The 23,178-nt window shown below is 43.6% G+C and overlaps 2 protein-coding genes across 5 annotated transcripts in view; one reads left to right on the top strand and one right to left on the bottom strand.

Annotated features, from left to right (window-relative positions):
* The window catches only part of LOC143295334 (spindle and centriole-associated protein 1-like), a 42,541-nt gene extending 31,367 nt beyond the window's left edge, over positions 1-11,174 (bottom strand). For both annotated transcript variants that reach the window (XM_076606974.1, XM_076606975.1), the window contains exons 1-6: positions 11,060-11,174; positions 8,285-8,410; positions 7,779-7,826; positions 7,053-7,119; positions 5,765-5,850; positions 4,675-4,746 (exon numbers count right to left, since the gene is read on the bottom strand). In XM_076606974.1, coding sequence (XP_076463089.1) covers positions 4,675-4,746; positions 5,765-5,850; positions 7,053-7,119; positions 7,779-7,826; positions 8,285-8,353 — 342 coding nt within the window. In that variant the 5' untranslated portion in view covers positions 8,354-8,410; positions 11,060-11,174. The remainder of the gene's footprint in view (positions 1-4,674; positions 4,747-5,764; positions 5,851-7,052; positions 7,120-7,778; positions 7,827-8,284; positions 8,411-11,059) is intronic.
* Positions 11,175-11,209: 35 nt separating this feature from the next.
* The window catches only part of LOC143295333 (SWI/SNF-related matrix-associated actin-dependent regulator of chromatin subfamily A member 2-like), a 54,539-nt gene continuing 42,570 nt past the window's right edge, over positions 11,210-23,178 (top strand). For all 3 annotated transcript variants that reach the window (XM_076606973.1, XM_076606972.1, XM_076606971.1), the window contains exons 1-6: positions 11,210-11,296; positions 13,551-13,851; positions 15,060-15,704; positions 17,672-17,836; positions 21,639-22,044; positions 22,841-22,967. In XM_076606973.1, the coding sequence (XP_076463088.1) occupies positions 13,626-13,851; positions 15,060-15,704; positions 17,672-17,836; positions 21,639-22,044; positions 22,841-22,967 (1,569 nt within the window). In that variant the 5' untranslated portion in view covers positions 11,210-11,296; positions 13,551-13,625. The remainder of the gene's footprint in view (positions 11,297-13,550; positions 13,852-15,059; positions 15,705-17,671; positions 17,837-21,638; positions 22,045-22,840; positions 22,968-23,178) is intronic.

The raw sequence follows: 23,178 nt of genomic DNA, 5'->3' as shown, positions 1-23,178 counted from the left end.
TAGTCTGACACAGTTTAGTATATTCCAGGACATGTTTTGATGGAAAAGAAAACCCCCAACATATTTCACTGTTATAACTTAAGGCATGTATAGTACATAAAAAAAACATCAATGTCCAATGTCAAAATGCAACATCTACATATATAGTGTGGTTCATCTGTCGGGATCGACGAGGACCATCTAGTCATCCTGGGGGTGGGTGGGTTGGGCTCTGTGGGTGCGCAGATGACTGGTCAGGCCAATCCGCGTGTGGACAGGGGATGGTGGCGGCTGTTGGGGACTTGCTGGCACTGCTTTTCCTGGCCTGTCTGCGTTGCACTGCTGCAGCGATTCTGTTGGCCTCACAGGATTTGGCGCCTTTGTGAACAGCTGAATGCCACTTTGGTCTGTCCATTGCATTCAGCTCCCATGTGTCATGGCTGATGTTGAAGGCCTTCAGAGAAGCTTTCAGACTGTCTTTGAAGCGCTTCTTTTGGCCTCCATGGGAGCGCTTGCCATGTTGGAGTTCGCCGTACAGCAGTTTCTTGGGGAGCCGGTGGTATGGCATGCGAACTAAATGGCCTGCCCAGCGCAGCTGGGCCTGCATCAAGATGGTGTAGATGCTGGGCAAGTTTGCATGAGTGAGCACCTCTGTGTCAGGGATCTTCTCTTGCCACTTTATGCCGAGAAGTTTTCTGAGGCTGGTGGTGTGGAAGTGGTTCAGCTTTTTGGCGTGGTGTTTGTAGACCGTCCATGATTCACATCCATGGAGCAGTGTGGTGAGAACTATGGCCTTGTATACTTTGAGCTTCGTCTCCAGGGTGATGCCTCTCCTGTTCCAAACGTTCTTATGGAGTCTGCCGAGGTAGCGCTGGCTTTGGTGAGTCTGGCATTCACCTCATCGTCAATGACAACTGTGCAAGAGAGTGTACTGCCCAGGTATGTGAACTTGTCCACCGCGTTCAGTCGTTGCCCGTTGATGAAGATTTTTCGTTTAACGTAACGTAAGGCTTTCCTGGAGCTGGCTGGTGCATCACCTCAGTCTTCTTTGTGCTGATTGTGAGGCCAAAGTTGTCACAGGCAGCAGAGAACTTGTTGACGCTGTGTTGCATGTCAGCTTCGGAGGCAGCATTGAGAGCGCAGTCATCAGCAAACAGGAAGTCGTTGACGGTGTCTGTCCTCACCTTGGTTTTTGCTTGAAGCCTCCTGAGGTTGAAGAGTGAGCCATTTGTGCGGTACCTGATGCCAATGCCTACCTCAGCGTCTCTGAAGGTATCTGTCAGCATGGCTGAAAACAGGAGACTGAACAGGGTGGGGGCAAGAACACACCCTTGCTTGACTCCGTTGGAGACAGGGAATGGTTCTGAAGTCTCTCCGTTGTCTTGGACTCGGGCCAGCATCCCATCGTGTAGTTGCCGTATGATAGTGATGAACTTTCTGGGACATCCGTACTTCGCCATGATTCTCCAAAGGCCATCTCTGCTAACAGTATTGAAGGCCTTGGTCAGATCGACATAGGTGGAGTAAAGGTTGGCGTTCTGTTCCTGACACTTCTCCTGGAGCTGCCTGGCAGCAAACACCATGTTGACAGTCCCGCATTCTTTCCGGAAGACACACTGGCTCTCTGGTAGGAGACCTTGCTCAAGGTGCGCTATGAGACGGTTGAGTAGCACTCTGGCCAGAGTCTTGCCTGTGACGGACAGCAGGGATATTCCATGATGGTTGTCACAGGCCTGACGATTTCCTTTGCGCTTGTACAGGTGTATGATGGAAGCGTCTTTGAAGTCCTGTGGAACTGCCTCATGCTGCCAGATGAGCTGGAATAGCTGATGAAGCTTCTCAGTCAGCGCCATACCACCTTCTTTGTAGACCTCAGCTGGAATGGAGTCTGAACCAGGGGCTTTGCTATTGGATAGCAGACAGATAGCTTTCTGGGTCTCCTCCAAAGTTGGAATGGCATCCAACGACTCACTGACTGGCACCTGGGGGAGTCAGTCGATGGCTTCATCACTGATGGTGGAAGGGCGGTTCAGTACGCTGTCAAAGTGTTCAACCCATCTCTCAAGGATCCCGTCCTTGTCAGTGATTAGGGTAGAACCATCAGCACTGAGGAGTGGAGCAGATCCGGAGGTGGTGGGACCATAGACTTCTTTCAGGCCATTATAGAAGTTCTTCATGTCGTTCCTGTCTGCAAAGCCCTGGATCTCATCAGCTTTGTTGCTCAACCAGGAATCCTGCATCTGCCGCAGCTTCAGCTAGATGGTGCTGCGTGCGCTCTTCAGTATGTCTTTCTTTGACTGTGACTTGGGATCTTCAATGTGGGCTCTGTAGGCTTGACATTCAGTCTTCCAGCAGCTGCTTGATCTCAGTGCAGTTCTCATCAAACCAGTCTTTGTGCTTCCTGGCAGAAGGCCCCAGGCACTCCATGGCAGTGTTGTACACTGTCTCATGCAGTGCGCCCCATACTGCTTCCACATTCTGGATGTCCAGCACGGTGGACTCAAGGCATTCCTCCAGGGTGTCAGCAAAGCTCTGCTTGATGTTGTCTAGCTCCAGCTTGTTATCATTCAGGCATTTGGGTGCTTTCATGCCCTGAGGCCGTCTCTTGGGCTGGATGTGGAGGTTGAGTTTGGAGACGATAAGGCAGTGGTCTGTCCAGCACTCAGCGCCGCACATGACCCTCGTGACTCGTACATCCTGCCTGTCCCTCTTCCTGACGATGACAAAGTCGATGAGATGCTAATGCCCAGAGCGAGGATGCATCTATGACGTCCTGTTACGGGTAGGGAGGCAGAAGACAGTGTTTGTGATAAGAAGGTCGTGCTCGGCACATGTCTGGAGAAGTAGCTGACCATTGCTGTTACAGTTGCCAACCCCATGCTTCCCAATCACGCCTTCCCAGGAGGTGCTGTCACAGCCAACTCTCACGTTAAAGTCACCAAGAATGATGAACTTGTCTGCGTTGGGAACAGTGGTGATGACAGCGTTCAGGTCCTCATAGAACTTGTCCTTGATCTCATCCGGGTTGGTCATGGTGGGTGCGTAGGCGCTGACAATGGTGGTAAACTTCTTCCCATTGTATAAAGGGAGTTTCATCGTCATCAGGCAATCGTTCACTCCTTTCGGGGGGCCAGCCAGCTTGCCAACAAGGGTTGTCTTCACTGCAAAGCCAACTCCAGCCTCATGTCTCTCTTCAGGTCCGCGACCACTCCAAAAGAAGGTGTAGCCTGCGCCTCGCTCACAGAGTTCGCCTTCTTCTGCCAGTCTGGTCTCACTTAAGGCAGCGATGTCGATGTTGTACCTGGCTAGTTCACTCGCAATGAGTGCTGTGTGTCTCTGTGGTCTGTCCGAGTCGCCTCTGTCCAGAAGCGTACGCACGTTCCATGTGGCAATGGTCAATGGGGTGCTCCTTGTTTTCTTCTTTCTTTCCTTTGTGTGTCGACCGCTTGAGTAGGGTCCCCATCAGCCGCAGTATGCTGACTAGGGTGGTGTGGAGCAGGCAATGTTTAGGGCACCTTTTCTAGCCCCTTCCTCATGCCATGGAGGTGAGCAGTGCTGTCCTGAAGAGGGCTGATCAGTTGCTCAGGGGGCTGCCAATCTCCACCGCTGCTCCAGTCGGTTAAAAACGACCCTATGGCCTGAGCCGCCTGTGTGCAGGTCCGTGGCTACGACTGCCAGTGTATCCACACCTGTCGCTTCGTCGCTCGCCTGTCGCCACAGGGCTTGGGGAAAATGATGGTATGGGATGAAGGATGACTGATGACTTGCGCAATGACTTTGTTTATAGTGAGGAGGAGTTGTGCACCATCGACCTCACTCTCTTGTCCCAGAACGTCTGTATCCAGTGGCAAGACGAGATCAAGACGACTGGAGATGGAAACGGATGCAGTGGATGACCAGGATGTCCTATGTGCCTCATCCTGCCCTCAGCACTCCACAGTGCTCTGCTGCAACCACCTTCCTCTCTGTTGAACCATGAAGGTTTCTTCCGCAGAGTCCGCTGGATCCAGTCTTCACATGTTTGGGTAGACAAGCCCTAATTCACCTAGGGTTTGAGACCCGTCGGCTACCCTCACCTAGTTTAGCCAGCCTGTCAAAGCCGTTGGCCAGGGGTTGGGCACTGCCGCATGCTAGTAGCTTCTAGGACCCGTAAGTGAGAGCTGGGTGCCGGTGGGGACCAACAGAGGTCGAACCACTCCCAGAAGAGTGAGACAAGCCCCCCCTCTAGAGGTACTACCCCTCCCATGCACCCCCTAACCTCCACATATATAGTAATATACCAACATAATGCTGACATCAAAGTGTGCATACTACTTTTACCCCTCATTTTCATTTTAGTTATAACAATATTCTGTGTAACTGTATTGTAAAAGTACCTATAGGACTGTGAGATTAGGCTAAGATAATCAAAGCTTTTGTTTCATAACTGAAATGCGTATCTCCAAACACTTAAACACACACACACACACACACAAATACTCTCACACACACATGCCATACACATACAAATACACCATACAGTTATACTGACACAAACAAAGTCAATAGAACACCAGGGAGCATATGGTATAGATTTTTGGCAGGCTTTTATAAGCAGATAACATTCAGAACACATTGTTTACTGCATTCATCCTCCCCATTCCCCCTCCCAAAAACCACACTGCCACTCATTTTGACTGCTTTTAAGAAGATCACCTTCGAATCATCACCAAAGAGGTCTTTCACAACAGCCAGCATGTGATCTGTCTTGGTCAGAACATTATCCAGCTGAAACACAACAAGCAGAGACTGCTGAATTTTAAAATGTTCCACATAACGCTTGTAGGAAAACAGGAACAACAACAAATGGATTAAAGGTTTCTTTCTCTTCCCATTATTTTACAGCCAGACATGCTGTTCATCCTAAACACCTAACCAAAGATGGGAAACAGCATTTATCAAAAAATAAGCTTCCACTGATAATTTCAGATCCAGACACACACAAGCCACACACACACAAATCTCTCTCTCTCTCTATATATATATATATGTATATATATATATATATATATATATATATATATATATATATATATTACAAAAGTGTAAGTTCAGATTTCACATGTATGCTTAAAAAAGAATCAAGATATCCATCAGTTCTATAACTATTACAAATCCTGCGGACTCTGAAAGACAGCTGCTTTCAGTTTCTGTGTCTTTCCTACAGACACATAAAGGTGCTAAATGAGCACTGTCCACACTGACGGCTGTACACACCTGTTGGTGGTCAAGACACATGAAGGTGCTAAATGAGCACTGTCCACACTGACGGCTGTACACACCTGTTGGTGGTCAAGACGCATGAAGGTGCTAAATGAGCACTGTCCACACTGATGGCTGTACACACCTGTTGGTGGTCAAGACACAGCAAGGTGAGAAATTAACATTGTTTACACTGATGGCTGTACACACCTGTTGTTGGTCAAGACGCATGAAAGTGCGAAATGAGCACTGTCCACACTGATGACAGTACACACCTGTTGGTGGTCAAGACACAGCAAGGTGAGAAATGAGCACTGTCAACACTGACGGCTGTACACACCTGTTGCTGATCAAGACACAGCAAGGTGAAAAATTAACATTGTTTACACTGATGGCTGTACACACCTGTTGCTGGTCAAGACACAGCAAGGTGAGAAATGACTACTGTCCATACTGATGCCAGTGATGGCTGTACACACCTGTTGCTGGTCAAGACACAGCAAGGTGAGAAATGAGCACGGTCCACACTGATGGCTGTACACACCTGTTGCTGGTCATGCAGCACCTCTTTCATTATGGCCACCTGACGAGCTTCCACATTGCTCAGCCCTGCCCGCTGCTTTTGTTTCTCTGAAAAGTGTTTAAAAAAAAATCAAAAAAAAAATCAATGAACAATAAAAAAAAAAAACCTCTCCAAACTTCAGTACACTAGTTCATATTGGATGATTTACTGTATTTATAAGCAAACTACATTCAAACTGTGCAGTTCACAGCCTAGCCAACTGTAAGGGGTCCAAATGCACCTCTGGGCTCAATATGTAACACAAAAAGAAGAAAAAGATGAAGAAACAAAATGGTCTGAAAAGTCTCATCTAAACAATAAAAAAAGGTAATAGTTGTCTGCATTACAAAACATACAGCAATGGTTAACGAGTGAGTAACAAATCTAAAAAAAAACCCATTCCCTCTGAAGTACATGTGAAAGTAAGTGTGTGTGTGTGAGTGCTTAGATCTGTGCCAAAGTTGTTACCAGCTTTGTCCTGAAAACATGAGTGTGGCGATAAGCAGAAAGCTCAGTATCTGTGTATGCATGTATAATGTTGATTTCTTACAGCTGCATTTTTGCATGTATTTATTGTCTGTAAACTAAGGTTAGAATGTGTCAAGAAAAACAATGACCACAATTATCAGTAAAAGCATCAACAAAGCCTGCTAAATATAATTTGTGTGTGTGCATGCAAGCTTACATATGCACATCTATAATGTCTGCATATGATAATTATGTCTTCTTCTTCATTGTTCATGGGCTGTGACTCCCATGTTCACTCATCATGAGTCATATATATACATACAAGTGGGCTTTTACATGCATGACTGTTCTAACCTCACCATATATGAAGCTATACTCCGTTTTTGGAGTTAAATAATCATGTGTACATGCAAACAATAAATGTAATTAATGTGTTTTCTAACATCAATTTAGACCATAATGGTTTCATTAACACCCCCTCCTGCCTCTTCTCCATACACACAATGTAACGCAATACACATGTATGTGACATATATTTTGTGTTGAACAGACAGTGAGAAAGAGCTATTGAATAAAATAAATCACATACAAACAACAAAGAGAGACCTGTATAGGGAGACAGTCAGCCAGCAAACAGGCGCAGAGAGAGACAGAAAGAGAGACAGAGAGAGACACACACACACTCAGAAAGAGAGAGAGAGAGAGAGAGAGAGAGAGAGAGAGAGAGAGAGAGACTCAGAGAGAGAGAGAGAGAGAGAGAGAGAGAGAGAGAGAGAGAGAGAGAGAACTTAACAACCCAGACCTTTTCTCATTTTTTCAAGCTTGACAGTGATGTGGTTCTTTGACTTGTGTGCCTCTCTTCTTTGTCTCTGAACAAAAATAATAAAAATCAATAAAGCGCATCAACATTGAGCCTAAACATAACATGGTCGTCAGCAACATTACGCAATCACAAATTCTGTTAAATTCCTTATGCAGTTGAATACAAAGTTCATTCTCAGCCTGATTTTCTAGGGTTTTTTTTTTTGTTTTTTTTTTCAAACACAGTTTTAAAAAATCATGCCATGACTGCACTTTCCATTGAATAAGGAAGACCCCAGGAAAACCAACATAAACTTTAATTTAAAGTTTTTTTCTTCTTGAAAAAAAATTATAATTAAAGCTTACATTTTCCCATAAATCAAAATTGTAAAATATGGACTTGGATAAGTGAAACATGCAAAATCATAAATTTTCAAAGTCCTTATCATTTGCTAATAAATCCTTCCTCAACAACAATATTTCTAGATCTGCACTTATAAAACCTGCATCTTGGGAAATCAAAATAACCCCCCTTCACACTGACCATCCTTGGTTTCAAAATATATACAGCCATCTGATTTATATGAAATTGACATGATATAAATATAACATCTACTGAACTAGATAGAAACATAAGAAGCATACAAATAGACTGCATTTGTTCACTTTCATTCACTGCATATTCAACAGAAAACAACAGGGAAAAACAAACAAAACAATCACTTACGATTTCTTCAGGTGTTGCTCTGTAAGAATCCAGATCGTTGACAGAATCCTGTTACAGTACAATATCATAATTGAATAAGAATTGAGAGACAGAGGAAGGGATCATAAGTATGGGGTGTGGGAAGAGAGAGAGAGGGACAGAGAGACTCAGAGAGAGTATGATCAGTATAAAAAAAAAAAAAAAAAAAAAAAATATATATATATATATATATAAAAGAAGAAGAAGAAAAAAAAGTAGCACACATATATATTTGAATACATATTGTTAAATCTGCCACTCATTCATTATTCTGCTTTATCATTACATGACTTTTGCACTGTTCTAAAAACTTTAATAATAGAATAAGAAAAAGTTGTAAAAAGAGAAAAAAAAAGAAAAAAGATCCTTCTTAAAAATAACTGTATAGCATAACTATTGAATGTAAATCATATAAAATGATACATCAACAATATCAATAACAATGTGTATTATCACACAGAATTAGAAATGTTCAGCACAATACTCACATCCCACTGTGGCCTTTTCCTGACAAAGGCTCTTTTCTTACGTCCTTGGCCAGGTCTGATGAATGACATAATGATGGCTGTAGAACTCCCTCTGAAGTCTTTTGTGTTCTCAGGGGTCTAGCCTTACTGCATGGAAAAAAAAATAATCGAAAGTTCACACTATAATCTTTGTTCTTTAGAGGAACAAACACACTGATAATTTTAGGTTAGATTATCTCTAACATTTATGAAATTGCAATCATACCAACACAAAATTATGCTCTCTTAACTTCCTCCTGGAAATGAGCTGGGGCTTAATATATATTATAATATAGTGACAGTGATGATGAAATGACAAGTCACAGAACCTTTGAATCAAAGTATATCCAGGCTTCAGATTCTGATAAAAGAAGACATCTGTGCGTTTGAAACTACACACACTTGTGTGCGTCTGTGCATGTGTGTCTCTGGCACACATATGAATTTGATTTTGAATGTTGGTGTGCAGATGTGTCTTCTCAAACTGAGGTGCTATCATTATTTATAAATAATTGTCAATAAATTTTCATTTTTATTGGTTATAAATCTAAGTTGTTTGTTTGTTTGTTTTTTGTTTTTTTTGTTGTGTGTGTGTGTGTGTGTGTGTGTGTGTGTGTGTGTGTGTGTGTGTGTGTGTGTGTGTATGTGTGTGAATACATATTAAGCTGAAGTACACACACAGAGACATACACAAATAAATGTATCAAGTTTACAAGGCACACACACAGACACACACGTCAAGATCTTCTTATCAATTATCAAATATCAATTAATTATATTTTGTTTTGCCACACAATTATGCAACAAACCCTATGGAAATCTACTTCTAACATAACATCCCAGGAATTGATACACTTTTTTTTTTTTTTCCAGAAAACTAGTACTGCAGTAGTTGTAGTGTATGGACTGGCATTTAAATGCCTGGGCCTCACAGCCTTTTTTTTTTTATGTCCCCTTCAATATTGGTCTCCTTTTATTTGTGGGATACATATGTTTTCTTTTACATGTTCTGTAAATCACTCAACAAAGTCAGTAAATTTTTCTTTTAAACTGATGTTCATGTCAAGGAGATTTTTGAACACATTAGTATTTTGTGCAAGTTTCGTTTCCAATGGTAGTGCATTCCATACATGTGCAATTCTATTAGCTAATGAATTTTTCCTTAGGTTTATATTACAGTGCTCTTTACAAATTTTAATCATTGAATTTCTTGTATTCTCATAATCTGACATTCTAAAAACATTATTCACATTGACTTCATTATAGCAATTTAACATTTTGTATGTTTCTATTAAATCCCCTCTTAGTCTTCTTCCCTTTAATGAATCATTCGAATGCAGATTTAAGTATACAAGTCTCTGTTGATAGCTCATGGATTTGCATTCTTTTAATATTTTAGTTGCTCTTCTTTGTACCCTTTCTATAGCTATAGATTGTCTCTTGAGGTATGGGTGCCACACAATATTATCATATTCCACTTGTGATCTAACTAATGCTTTATACAGTATTAAGAAATATATCTTTAATCTAAATATTGTCTTATTGTTGCCATTACCTGGAATGAGAAACAGCGAGAGAGGAATGACAGACAGAGAGAGAGAGAGAGAGAGGGGGGTGGGGGGGGGGGGGAGAGACTCAGAGAATAGTAGTAGTAGTAGTGTAAGGACTGGCATTTAACTGCCTAGGCCTCACGGCCTTTTTTTTATTTTTATGTCACCTTCAATATTGGTCTCCTTTTATTTGTGGGATACATATCCATATATGTTTTCTTTTAGTTTTACATGTACTGTAAATCACTCGTCAAAGTCAATAAATTTTTCTGTTAAATTGATATTCATGTCAAGGAGATTTTTGAATACATTAGTATTTTGTGCAAGTTTAGTTTCGACAGGCAGTGCATTCCATATATATGTGCAATTCTATTAGCTAATGAATTTTTCTTCAGTATTACAGTGCTCTTTACAAATTTTCATCACTGACTTTCTTGAACTCTCATACTCTGACACTCTAAAAATATTATTCACATTGACTTCATTATAGCTATTTAACTTTTTTTTTTTTTTTTTTTTTTTTTGCTGCCCCATCACCTGCGCCGTTTCAGTGGCATTACTCCCACGCCGCTCATTTAGATTCCCCCATACACGGCCACACCCGGGTTCGTCCGTCGCAGTTCCAGCTATTTAACATTTTGTATGTTTCTATCAAATCCCCTCTTAGCCTTCCACCCTTTAATGAATGCAGATTTAAGTATATAAGTCTCTGTTGATAGCTCATGGATTTGCATTCTTTTAATAACTTAGTTGCTCTTCTTTGTACCCTTTCTATTGCTATAGATTGTCTCTTGAGGTATGGGTGCCACACAATATTACCACATTCCACTTGTGATGTAACCAATGCTTTATATAGTTTAATAAATATATCTTTATCTAAATAGGTTGAGAGAGAGAGAGAGAGAGAGAGAGAGAGAGAGAGAGGTGATCAATTCAAGTGGACTGTGTGAGACAAGTAGCACAAGACTGTGATAAGTTCCACTTTAAAATCTTATTTTATTATCTGACCTCATGAAACACGTATGTTAAGATGACGTCTAACTGGAATCGGTAAAAATATTCTTGACTCCGATCGGCAAATGGGTCTTGCACAGACATGTCGAAGACAGGCAATGCTGATTAAAACGGTGACAGCAACGGTTTAACTCAAGCGATCGGATTTTACTGCAATAGAGAAAAAAAAAGCGTTGTTTGAAAGAATACATACAACTCTATTCCACGCAAAAGAAGCTGTGTAGAATTAATCCTTGCACTTGTTATGTTATGTTTCTTGACTTCTTCGAGCTTGCCGCTTCCACCACAGAAACGGAAATTGCAACAAGACAGTGTTCTCCCCTGGACGGTCAATGCGCAATGAGTTTGCGCACTTGTTATCCACAGGCCGCAGGATTACAATACACGAAGCTTGGCGGCGTCTCTCTTTGAGCTTGGAATCAGCATACCGGTAAGCGATGCGGTTCGTTTTTTGACAATGGCATGAACTTCTGTGTCATGTTCATAAGATTCGTTTAGGAGTGGTTTTTATGTATTGTGGTAGGTTTTTAAACACAAGTGTTTCTTTGTGAATCCAACATGGCTTCTCTGTACTCGGCTCTTTGTGCATTTTCGGACAATGTGATCAGAACAAACTCCATGAGTCCATGTGTTTTAGCCGTCCGCTATGTTTGCTGATTACGTATCTTGAGCGTCTGTACTTTCGGTTGAACAGACATACACCTCCCGTCCTTTCCCCGTATCTTGGTGATTTGGCACTGGGTTAGATGGAGCGGGGAATTCGTGACTGCAGGGGCACGCGTTCTGAACTACAAGTTCAACTTCAGGAAGAACAGTTTACGTTTGACAGGCAGAAATTACAGAACTAAGGAAGATAATTCAGGTTTCTGCTATAAGACCACATATTTATAGGGAGAACATAAGGTAGCATGATTTAAGCCTGCATAATATTAATCATCAGCATGATTATTCAATTTATTGGTATGGTGAATAGGATTAGTTCATTTTGAGGAGGCTTCACTGCCTTCTGACAAAATGATGAAAATCATACCCAACACCACATCTACTGAGCAGATGCCTAACCAGCAGTGTAACCCAACACATTTAGTTAACTAGTCACTGAGGGAAAATTTAAAATGAAATAAAATAAGATCTAGATACATAAATAAGTGGATAAGTCATTAAATTCATGTATGAATAGAGATGATAGAGATAAAAACAGAAATAAAAATGAAATAAAGATAAGCAAATAGTTGACAGAAAGAAAATAAGACGGAAGAAAAGAAATTAATACATTAATAATAGTTTTGATAGCAATAATGTTAGATAATATTGACAAATAGATAAATAAATAAATTATTAATGTAAGTAAACACACATTTATGCACACACATATGTCATTATGATGTTTGTCCTTTGGATTTGAAGATGACCATGGCTTCAAGAGGCAGATGGAAGATATGTGGCTGTGGGTCCGGAGGTGACTGGTGAGGCCAGTCTGAGCCCTGAAGGCTCGCTCAACCTCATAAGGGACACAAGTCAGTGGGTGCTGTTGTGGCAGTGAATGCTGTTCGGGCCTTGTGCACAGCACTCTTTGAGTCTTTCATTGCACCTTCGTGATGCGCAGCTGCCTAGGCAGTAGGTTGTCTGGCATTCTGACCATAATTATGTCCAGCCCACCTGGCTTGGGCTTTCTGCAAGAGGGTGTAGACACTGAAAGGCCAGCTTGTTCCAGGACTTCTGTGTCAGGGACTTTGTCCTGCCACTTGATGTGAAGGAGTCTGCTGGGACAGGTCAGGTGGAAGTGGTTGAGCTGTTTGGCATGTCTGTTGTAGACCGTGCATGTCTCGCTGGCATAAAAGAGGGTGGTAAGGACCACTGTACAGTAGACCTTCAGTTTGGTGGTAGAGCTGACTCCTCTCTGGTCTTAGTCATTCTCATGGAGTCTCCTGAAGGTGGTGCTGGCTTTGACGATCTTGTTGATCTTAGCACCTATTCTATGTTCACTGTGCGAGAGTGCGTGCTGCCTAGGTAGGTGAAGTTGTCAACTACCTGGAGGTTCTGCCTGTTCACCATGATATGCGGCTCCTAGTATGGCTTTCCTGGGGGTGGCTGGAACATGACTTTGATCTTATTGGTGCTGATTGTGAGGCTAAAGTTGTTGTAGGCTTGTGAGAAGCAGTCATTTTTACACATGACACTGCATCTTCAGTTCCATGCTGGCGTTGAGTGTGCAGTCATCAGCAAGTCTTTGATGACAGTCTCTTCTACCTTTGTAACAGCATGCAGATGATTGAGGTTGAACAACCTGCCGTCAGTCCTGGAGGGGGTGGGAGAGGAAGGAAAGGGGCAATTAATTAATTTCATTGTCATGTTTTCACTATTTTGTGATTTTATTCTCCTTCCTAAATTACTTTCTGAGATGTTCTATGCATTCATTATTTCATATATTATATATTCCTGTTAACAACACTGCCAACAGTCTTTTGTCTCCAATTTTAGCACGTCAAGGGTGTATCCAAGCTGTTATGCATAGGGAGAAATTGATTACTAGATTTTATTATCTTTGATACGTTAACATAGTTATTGCTTTGTTTTTTCCAAGGTATTTTACTATTTTCTTTTTCAACACTTGTCTCTTCAAATACTTCAAAGAACAACACTTTAGAGAACAAAAGACATTAAAAAGAATATCAAATACACAGGTTTGAAGCAAACCACTACCAGATTTTACAAGCCTTCCAGTGCGAGTGGAGGCAGCATTTGCTGAGCCTGACGCCATGGCCAGTCGCAACAAGGGGCCCATGGGCAGTCAGACCATGTCCAGTGGGCCAGGCCCAGGTCCCATGATGGGCAGCCATGGCAGCATGGGACCAGGACATGGGATAGGAGGAAGTCCCGGCGCACCCAGCATGGGCATGGGACACCAGTCGGGGGGGTTGCCCTCGTCGGGGCCGATGCAAGGCATGGGGCCTGGAGGACCTGGAATGGGGGGACCTGGTCAAGGCAAGTAATGAAGTATATCATAATGGCAATTTTTTTTGTTAACATTTGCCTGTGAAAACTATGGATTGCTGCTTTAGTGATGGGATAAAGAGTTATGTGTTTCCCCAATTGGGATGCTGGAGGTCTTTAAGTATAAATAGCATTTCTGCCTTCTGTAAATTCTGTGCTAGAAATATCCTTTTCTCAGTGACTCTTTCTGCCTTTTTTCTTTCTTCACTGTTGTCCCCTTCCCAGTCCATTCCCTTTTCTTTTTTTAAAAGCAAGCCTTGACACTGTTCTCATTTCCACATGTTGTACTACGAGTATCTGTGCTGTTTGCTCTGGTGAATAGGTAGTGAGATGTAAACACTGGGATGGGCACTAGCTCAGTAGCTGCCCATTCTGCAGTGTTATTTTGCCTATGTGGCCCTTTTTATGTGCTTTTTGTTTGGCTTTGAAGTTTTGTTTGTTTGTTTACGATTTTTTGTAATGTTTGTTAAGCGGAATGGCTGGTGTCCTGAGCATGGCCTAGTGACAGTCTATTTTGCCAGTAAGGAGCTAAATGGTTGGGATACTGTGTCATGAACTGTGTTTTGTGGGTTTATCTTACTCTTAGTGTTTTTTGTTAGATGTGGTGCGGTTGAGCATTTGTATGGTTTGACGGTCCAGAGTCCTAATATGGCCCTGTGCAGTTCTATAGACAATTAGCAACAAGAACATGAACAAGTTATGTGTTTGTCAGAGATGAGTGAATGTATGTCATGAGTAACAGCTCATGGACACAGAATAAGAAGAATTATCAATGATTTTTTCTTCAAGGAGAATAAATGGGAATTTCAGAATGGGTATATGCTCCATGATCCTTTGCTGTAAAATTTATTTTTTTGCAATTTCAGAAGGGCTTTTGAATTTTCAAGACTTGCATGAGATTTTAAACTGGTTTATGAATTATAACTACTTCTTAAACATACATTTGATGTCATGTTAGTTTTTTTTGATAGTTATGATTAATTGATGAAACTGAATTTTTGTATACTTGTGCGTGCGTGTGTGCTCACCCCCAGATGTCATCAGTGTCGGTTAAGAAAGACCAACAAATGAACAAAGGAAACTTTGTGCTAAAATCGTAATTTTTCAGTCATAAGCATCAGATCCAGACACTCATGCTGTGCTTGGAAGTTTCTAAATGTTACATTCATTTTTCTTTTTACCAGTGTTCTTTTTTCCAGGAATGGCGGGCTCCAGCCCTGGTATGGGAGGCCCGCCCTCCCAGGGTATGGGGGCCATGTCAGGGGGACCCCCCAGTCAGGGCATGCCCACAGCAGGCAGCATGCATGCAGGGATGCAGGGCATGGGGGGAGCAGGCAGCATGGGCAGCCAGCACATGGGTCCAGGCCCTGGGGGCATGGGCATGGGTCAGGGCATGGGCCCAGCGGGTAGCATGCCCAGCAACCCCGCGATGGGGGGCCCCAACATCACCATGCAGCCCAACATGGGTGACAACTCCAGCGGCATAGGCATGCCCACCTCCGCCAGTGGTGGTGGTGGTGGTAGTGGGGGCAGCATGAGTATGCAGCCCGGCAGCGGTTCGGCTAACGTCAGCGGCGGGATACCTGTGGCCAGCTCCACAGGCATGTCGGGAACGGCGGGCATGGGGGGGCACACCATGGGTGGGTCCAGCAGTGGGGCGAATGGTCCGGGCCCAGGTCCCGGGGGGATGAACCCCATGCAGCACAGTCGGCCCGTGATGGGAGGGCCGGGGTCTCAGCAGGGACCGCCCCCTATGCAGGGCAGCATGGGTGCTCCCCCTGCCCCCAGCCAGATGCAGACCAGCATGATGGGACCTCCCAACCAGAGTGTGGATGCTATTCAGGGTGAGCAGGGGTTATGTCGCCTTTGTTTGTTCTGGGTTCAGTTATGTTAGTGAAACAAATAAATAAAAAAAGAATAAAGAATAAAGAAGTGAATTAGATAAAAAAAGAATTTGAAGAAAAAAGTGAATAAAGAAAAGAGTGAAAGAAAGACCTCCAAAAATGTTTAGCAGTCAATTTCAGTCCAGTCTCATTCCTGTTCTATTAAAAATTAACAAATAATGAGGCCAGGAGATGAAATGATTAACAAATAGTAATGGGTGGTAACTCTCTCCATTACAGAATGTACACAACTTCAAGTCAGTGATGCTTACGCTACCGATTCAGCTAACACACAGGTAAATAAAAAGATACATTGGAACAAACCCAGACACTTCTTCGAGAAAAAAGGGAAGTGCCGGGCCTGTCCTTATACCAGTCATTTGACATGTGCACACAGCAGCAAAGACAGAAGAAATGTGCAAACACAAATTAGCTTTTATTCAAGACTGGCATAGCCTCTTTAATCCTGAATAAGCCACACAGAACACATGGACAATACAGAACAAACACATGGTTGCCGCGGTGGTTTATCAACTGGAAATTAACAAATAATGAGGTCAGGAGATGAAATGATTAACAAATAGTAAAGAGTGGTAACTCCATTACACAAGGTACACAACTTGCACATTTCTTCTGTCTTTGCTGCTGTGTGCACATGTCAAATGATTGGTATAAGGACAGGCCCGGCGCTTCCTTTTTTGAGGAAGTGTTTGGGTTTGTTCCAATGTACCTTTTATTTACCTGTGTGCTAGCTGAATCGGTAGCGTAAGCATCATTGACTTGAAGTTGTGTACCTTGTGTAATAGAGTGAGTTACCACTCTTTACTATTTGTAAACCTGCTCTATAAAGAGTGGACAAGTTCGTTTTGTTCTAAATTTGTGTGGTGAACACTGTACACATTCAACGATTATAATTTTGTTTAAAGCTGTGACTGTGCTACTGAAAGATATGTCTGACGACAGAAAACTAGGACTACTGCTAGAAAACTCTCTTGCTGGTCAGCAGGTCTTCCGCTGAGAATGTAACCAATTCATGAAGTAGTCATTGCAGCATATAGTATTTCCGGTCAGCCACATTTAAATCAAAACTATTTGAATAATTCTCTGTCACATACTTCAATTCTTCTTCTTCTTTTTTCCGCATGTGTGACTGAAAATATACAGGTTTGCTTATTTTGGATAGATGATCAGGTGGGGCTTTGGCAGTGTTTGTGTTTGGGGGTGGAGGGTGGGGGGTAAAACCAGTGATTTGGCTGTGTTGTGTGGATGGGGGTGGAGGGTCAGGGCTAATACCAGTGACTTGGCTGTGTTGTATGGATTGGGGGGTGGGGGGGGGGGGGGTAAAACCAGTGACTTGGCTGTGGTGTGTGTATGGGGGTGGATGGTGGGGTATAGAACCAGTGACATAGCTGCGGTGTTTGTATGAGGATGGAGGGTGGGGGATAAAACCAATGACATGGCTGCTGGTGTGAGTGGGTGGAGGGTGGGGGATAAAACCAATGACATGGCTACTGGTGTGTGTATGGGGGTGGAGGGTGGGGGATAAAACCAATGACATGGCTACTGGTGTGTGTATTGGGTGGAGGGTGGGGGATAAAACCAATGACATGGTTGGGGGTGTGTGTTGTGTGTATGGGGGTGGAAGGTGGGGGATAAAATCAATGACATGGCTGGTGGTGTGTGTATGTTGGTGGAAGATGGGGGACAAAACCAATGATGTGGCAGGTAGTGTGAGTGTGTGTGTATTGATTGGAGGGTGGGGGATAAAACCAGTGACATGGCCTGTGGTCTGAGTGTGTGTATGGGGGTGATTAGGTGATTAAAGCAATGGCATGGCTGGTGGTGTATGTATGGGGGGTAAAACCAGTGACATGGCTGGTGGCGTGTATGAGAGATAGAACCAGTGACATGGCCCGGGTTGCGTGCAGGAGGCCCCAGTCCGCGGCAGACCCCATTCAGCGCTGTGCAGCTGCACCAGCTGAGGGCCCAGATCATGGCCTACAAGCTGCTGTCCCGCACACAGCCCATCCCAGAGTCCCTCCGCCTGGCGCTGGAGGGAAAGAGACACATGGCAGGATACCCACAGCGCCCAGGTACTTAGCATGTTTTCTGTTCTTTTTCTGAAAGTTCAGTTTGTTTATTTTTGATTTTTGAAATGATCATTTAATTACACATACTTACCGTGACCCAAAGAGTGCAGACTCCGGCAGGGGTCTGACATTCCTGTCCTGTGCAAACTACTATCCGCCTATGCAGAGAAAACAAAAGTAACTACGGCCGATAACCTCCTGGAAGTAGGTAACCTCCCCTTTGTCCCGCTGGCTAGCGCCCTCTTTTTCCGGCAGCCATTATGACTTCTGTTCCTGTGCTCTTCATACGGCTAAGTTTTTTTTTCCGTATTTTCTGTCTTGTCTGTCGATTCTTTGGCGTTCTTGTTTTTTGTCCAATTTTGTCTTGAACCAGGTCACATAATTATATGGTTTGATTGGGAGATCGGGCTAAAATTAAGGCGCGATCGCAATCGATTCGCGGACACTCTGGGCCCTCTATTTCTGGCCCTCTCAAAAACGCCAACCCGCTGCCTCCTCCACTTCCTTCGCTTCCTCCGGTCGACTTCTTGGGGTACGTTACCCCATACTTAGGTCAGTGGTGCCATTGATGCTTTCCTTTTTCATTTCGTGAACGAACTCGACGCGATCTGCATTTCTCGGCCCTGCCAGTCGGCAGGACACCCAAGTCGATCTCCTCTATCACTTTTCCCATGTCAACAATGGAATGTGCCATAACCCCTTTGGGAAAACAACACTATACACTGGCTTTGGATCCGCACGCTAGACTGGGCCCTATGTGCGATGCATCCGTGGCGGTGGCCGTGACATTGGCTCACGTGCCCCCCACGTGGCATGTCTCTTCCGTCTCGGATCCTATGGCGACTGAGGCGCTTAGGGATGCCCTCCCCTTGTCCCGATTTTCTGATCCAAGGGAGACAATTCCTGCTTCAGCACCCTTGCCGGTGACCGCCGCAGTTACTTCCCTTTACCGGCACGGCCCCTCGCCAACAGTGCGGGTGCGTGCACAGTCCCTTCAAGCTTTACGGTGATGACCCCATCTGCCACACCGCCGGTTGCTGTTGTTTCCCATCCACTGATGGCGTCTCAGCAAGCTGCTCAACCAAACAACCAGCAACCCATTGTGAACTTGCTGCAGCAATTATGCACTGATGCCACACCTAGCGCCTGCTCCATCCCTTGCCCACAGAGCAGATGCGTGCACAGCCCATTGAACTTCGGCAGTGCCGGTTTTTTCTGCCCCACTGCATATCTCCACGGTTACCCAGACTAATATTGGCAATTCCACGTCGGAGTGCCTCTTGATAACTCGATCCTGCCACTCGGCAGTGCTCGGGCCGATCTTGTCTATCCCTTTATCTGTCAACACACAACAGTTGAACGTCGGTCCTCTTGCAGGAACTATTTGCGCGATTGGACTGCCGTTCACCTACAGGGGGACGCACATCCCACGGCAAGCCGACGGACTTGCCACCAACTCCGATGGCAACCGATTCGGGTAGGGATGCCCACGGCACTAAGGGACATTATAATTATTCCCCTTGTGGCCGTATTCACCTGTGTCGGTTATGGTGGCATTGAACCACGGACTCTCACACGCAGCATGACACTCCTCCCTCTACAGCGAGGAAACGTCACACCAGGGGATATGTGCTCTAAAGACACCATCCTTTTCGCTGAATATCGACGCCAATGGAGGCAACTCCGCATTTGTAACCGACACAGCACGTCACTACTGCCCCCCGTGCTGTCCATCAACAATGTTTCTTCGATTTCTCATTGGGTCCTGATGCCCATTCATGGACTTTACACAACTTTGCACAGCAACTGCACCTTTCTTGCTGTTTCTCAGGCTACTGGCGACTGAACTTTTGGGTTCTTCATGCCCCCACACAGGCACACAGCCCTCTGCAGGCAACCAGTCCTATTACCATTCTCTTCTTGTTATACACAATAACAGGAAATAAATCACAGTATTTCCCCTTCTATCCTTTTGATTTATTATCACAATCAACAATCACAATATATATATATATATATATATATATATATATATATATATATATATATATATACACACACACATATACATACACACACACACACACAAAAACAACAAAAAACAAAAATAAAAACGAACAAAAAAACATATATATATATATATATACACACACACATATACACATATATCTATGAGATATCTTGCTACATTTATACACATTTCTGCTTTCACTTATAGATGTATACTTATCCCTCGGTATACACATGTGTGTGTGCTTACGGGATAGGTTTATACGACTTTCATATTAACATGTACAATTATATTTCTATCTCTGTTCATTGACATCTATTCATTGAGATTCCCTACATAGCAATATAGGCACACTTGCATTTGCGTCCTTCTGCTCACAATGCCCAGAACTCTCTGCATCTACGCACTGGCACTTTATTCATATGTGTATGTACATCTCATATATAGGTGCATACACAGATTCCTTTGCATTACTGATTATGCACACTTACCCATTTACTTGGGTATATCTGTGCATGCTACACGTATGCTTATACAGCCGCTTATTTCTTGTGACTCGATCTCTTGTCATTGCCATGTTCCTGACATCATCACTTGGGTCACGGTTAAGTATGTGTAATTAAAAGGAAATTTTCTATCTAAAATTATATTTAAGTAACATACTTACCGTGACCCAAATTTAAGACCCTCCCGTCCTCCCTGCTTCCTGTTCTCCCTGCTCGCTGCGCTGGTGATGGCATATTGCCATCAAAAGAGGGCGCTAGCCAGTGGGACAAAGGGGAGGTTACCTACTTCTGGGAGGTTATCGGCCGTAGTTACTTTCGTTTTCTCCGCATAGGCGGATAGTAGTTTGCACAGGACAGGAATATCAGACCCCTGCCGGAGTCTGCTCTAGTTGGGTCACTGTAAGTATGTTATTTAAACGTAATTTTAGATAGAAAATTTACTATTAAGAAAAGACATAGATTTGGATATGTATTTGTAACATTGGAAGAAAAAAAAGTCGTATCATTTTATGGAACTGAAGGCAAACTTCATATGTGTCTATGTGTGAATATATTCTACCATGTTGTTTTTGTGTCATCATTACCTTTGAAGTACAAAACTTTAATTATTGTATCGTTCTGAATATCTAGTTTTCTAAAGTATTATATCATTTCTGTTTGAATAAGATTTGTGATAACATTCAGAGAACAGAAAGTTAAGTTGAATAGAATTGTAAGATAAGCAAGGTCTTAACAGGGTGAGGCATTTTTCATGTCAGGCAAGCTGGACTTTAATTTGAACGACATATGTGACCTGTGATCTTGAGAGTAAAAATATGATTTGTCTTGCCTGCTTTGAAAGTCCTGGTCATACATAGCATGATACATCAACGCTATTTCCTAATTGTTATGGAAACCTTATAAATACCATTTGTTCATAGTCAGTAGCATCTATATTTTAGGCTGGGAGGGTGATAGGGTGGGGTTAGGATTTTGGAAAGCACTGGAATATTTTCTGTTCTTGGCATTGAAAGTGGTTTCTCTGTGATGATAGAGAAGGGTTAGGGTTTTGGAAAGCATTGGAATATTTTCTGTTCCTGGTATTGAAAGTGGTTAATTTGTGATGATAGAGAGGGGTTATGGAAAGCAGTGGACTATTTTGTGTTGTTGGTATTGAAAATGGTTTCTTTGTGATGATAGAGAGGGTTAGGATTTTGGAAAGCAGTGAACTATTTTGTTGTTGGTATTGAAAGTGGATTGGTATTGGAAGGCTCAGAAACATTGATAAGAGAATCTGTGGTGGACACAGGGGAGGCACACCAGATGCAGCAGATGCGCATGCAGCAGGGCCCTGGCTCCCAGCCCCCTCAACCCATGGTGTCGGGGGCACAGCCCCCAGCCCAGCAGCACATGCCCCCCCAGATGGGACACATGCGGGGGCATGGCCCCATGGGCATGCCCGGCCCCCAGGTCCCCTCTGACATGCAGCCTCAGAGGATGGGTAGCATGATGCAGCAGCAACAGCAGCAGCAGCAGATGCAGCAGCAGCCACCACAGCAGCAGCAGCCACCGCAGCCTGCTCAGCCCCAGCAACCTCAGCCTCCCCCGTCGGTGCAGGCGCTGATGGCCATGCAGCAGAAGCAGAACCGCATTGCGCCCGTGTCCAAACCCACAGGACTTGACCCCATCGCCATTCTGAATGAACGAGAGAACAGGTGGGTGGTCTGGGGTGGTGTGACTGTTAATACTGCTGCAGTTATTTTTAAAAGTCTTCGTTTCTTCGAATCAGTGGTTTGGTGTCATATACTGTACCATGTCAAACTGATGCAAACTAGGCCTATGGTTTGCTCTGTTTGGCCAAATTTTGCGCGGCTAACAGTGAAAGATGCCCCTCTTAGTCTGGCCCGCTCTTAGCCAATCAAACGCCTCTAACAGCTATAAGCGCTGAACCATTCCTTTGGCCAAGGCTCTCCACGCCATCTTGTCAGGTTTTCGTTCTGTCACGTCTAACGCTTTTTTTGGCTATTAAGCGTGTTCATTTGGCCTTATTTTGTTGTATGCGGTTTGCATGTACATTGTTCTTACATTCTGTGTACTCGTTTCGACTCGGCCCCCTCGATTCGTTCGTATTTTTCTACCTCTGAGTCGATCCTGTCTTTCCTTTCTCTGTTGGGTTCGAATTGTTCGCTGGGTGCCTACGCGCGGTACCATGCCTAGTACGCCATCCTACAGTATGTCCTCTCTGTGTCTTGTTGACATGGTTGTATGGAAAAAAGAGTGGGAAGCATGGAGGGTCAAAGTTTTATTTGTATTCTCTGTGTGTGTGTGTGTCTTTAAAAAAGAATGTTCTCTTGGCAAACCACTGTATGTATGTGTGTGGGTGCATTTGTGTGTGTCAGTGCATATGTATGTTTGTGTTTATACATGCCTGCATATAATCTTTGGGTTGTCCTTGATTTAAGTAATAAAAGCCTTTGCTCATGTGCTTTTTCTTTTTGCATGTTGTTTCAGAATTGCGGCCAGAATTTCTGAGCGCATCAAGGAATTATCACGGATGCCAGCCACCATGGCAGAGGACATGCGTACCCAGGCCATGATTGAGCTGAGGGCACTGCGGCTGATAAACTTCCAAAGACAGGTAGGTATACTGACGCTGAGGAATACTTAATCTTCAGCTGTCTGCAGTGTTTTGTTATAACCTGGTGTCAGTGTCAGTTGTGCAGCAAATCTATTTGACGAGTTGAAAATTGCGCTGAGCAGTGTGTCACTTAAATTGAAGTTTGATTGGCAGGTTACTAACTGTGCTGAACAATTTTGTTAATGATTTATTTTGTTTCTTTTTATGTTAT

The sequence above is a fragment of the Babylonia areolata genome, chromosome 20, assembly GCF_041734735.1.
Source record: "Babylonia areolata isolate BAREFJ2019XMU chromosome 20, ASM4173473v1, whole genome shotgun sequence".
Classification (NCBI taxonomy): Eukaryota; Metazoa; Mollusca; class Gastropoda; order Neogastropoda; family Buccinidae; genus Babylonia; species Babylonia areolata.
This window is presented reverse-complemented; position numbering and strand designations above follow the sequence as displayed.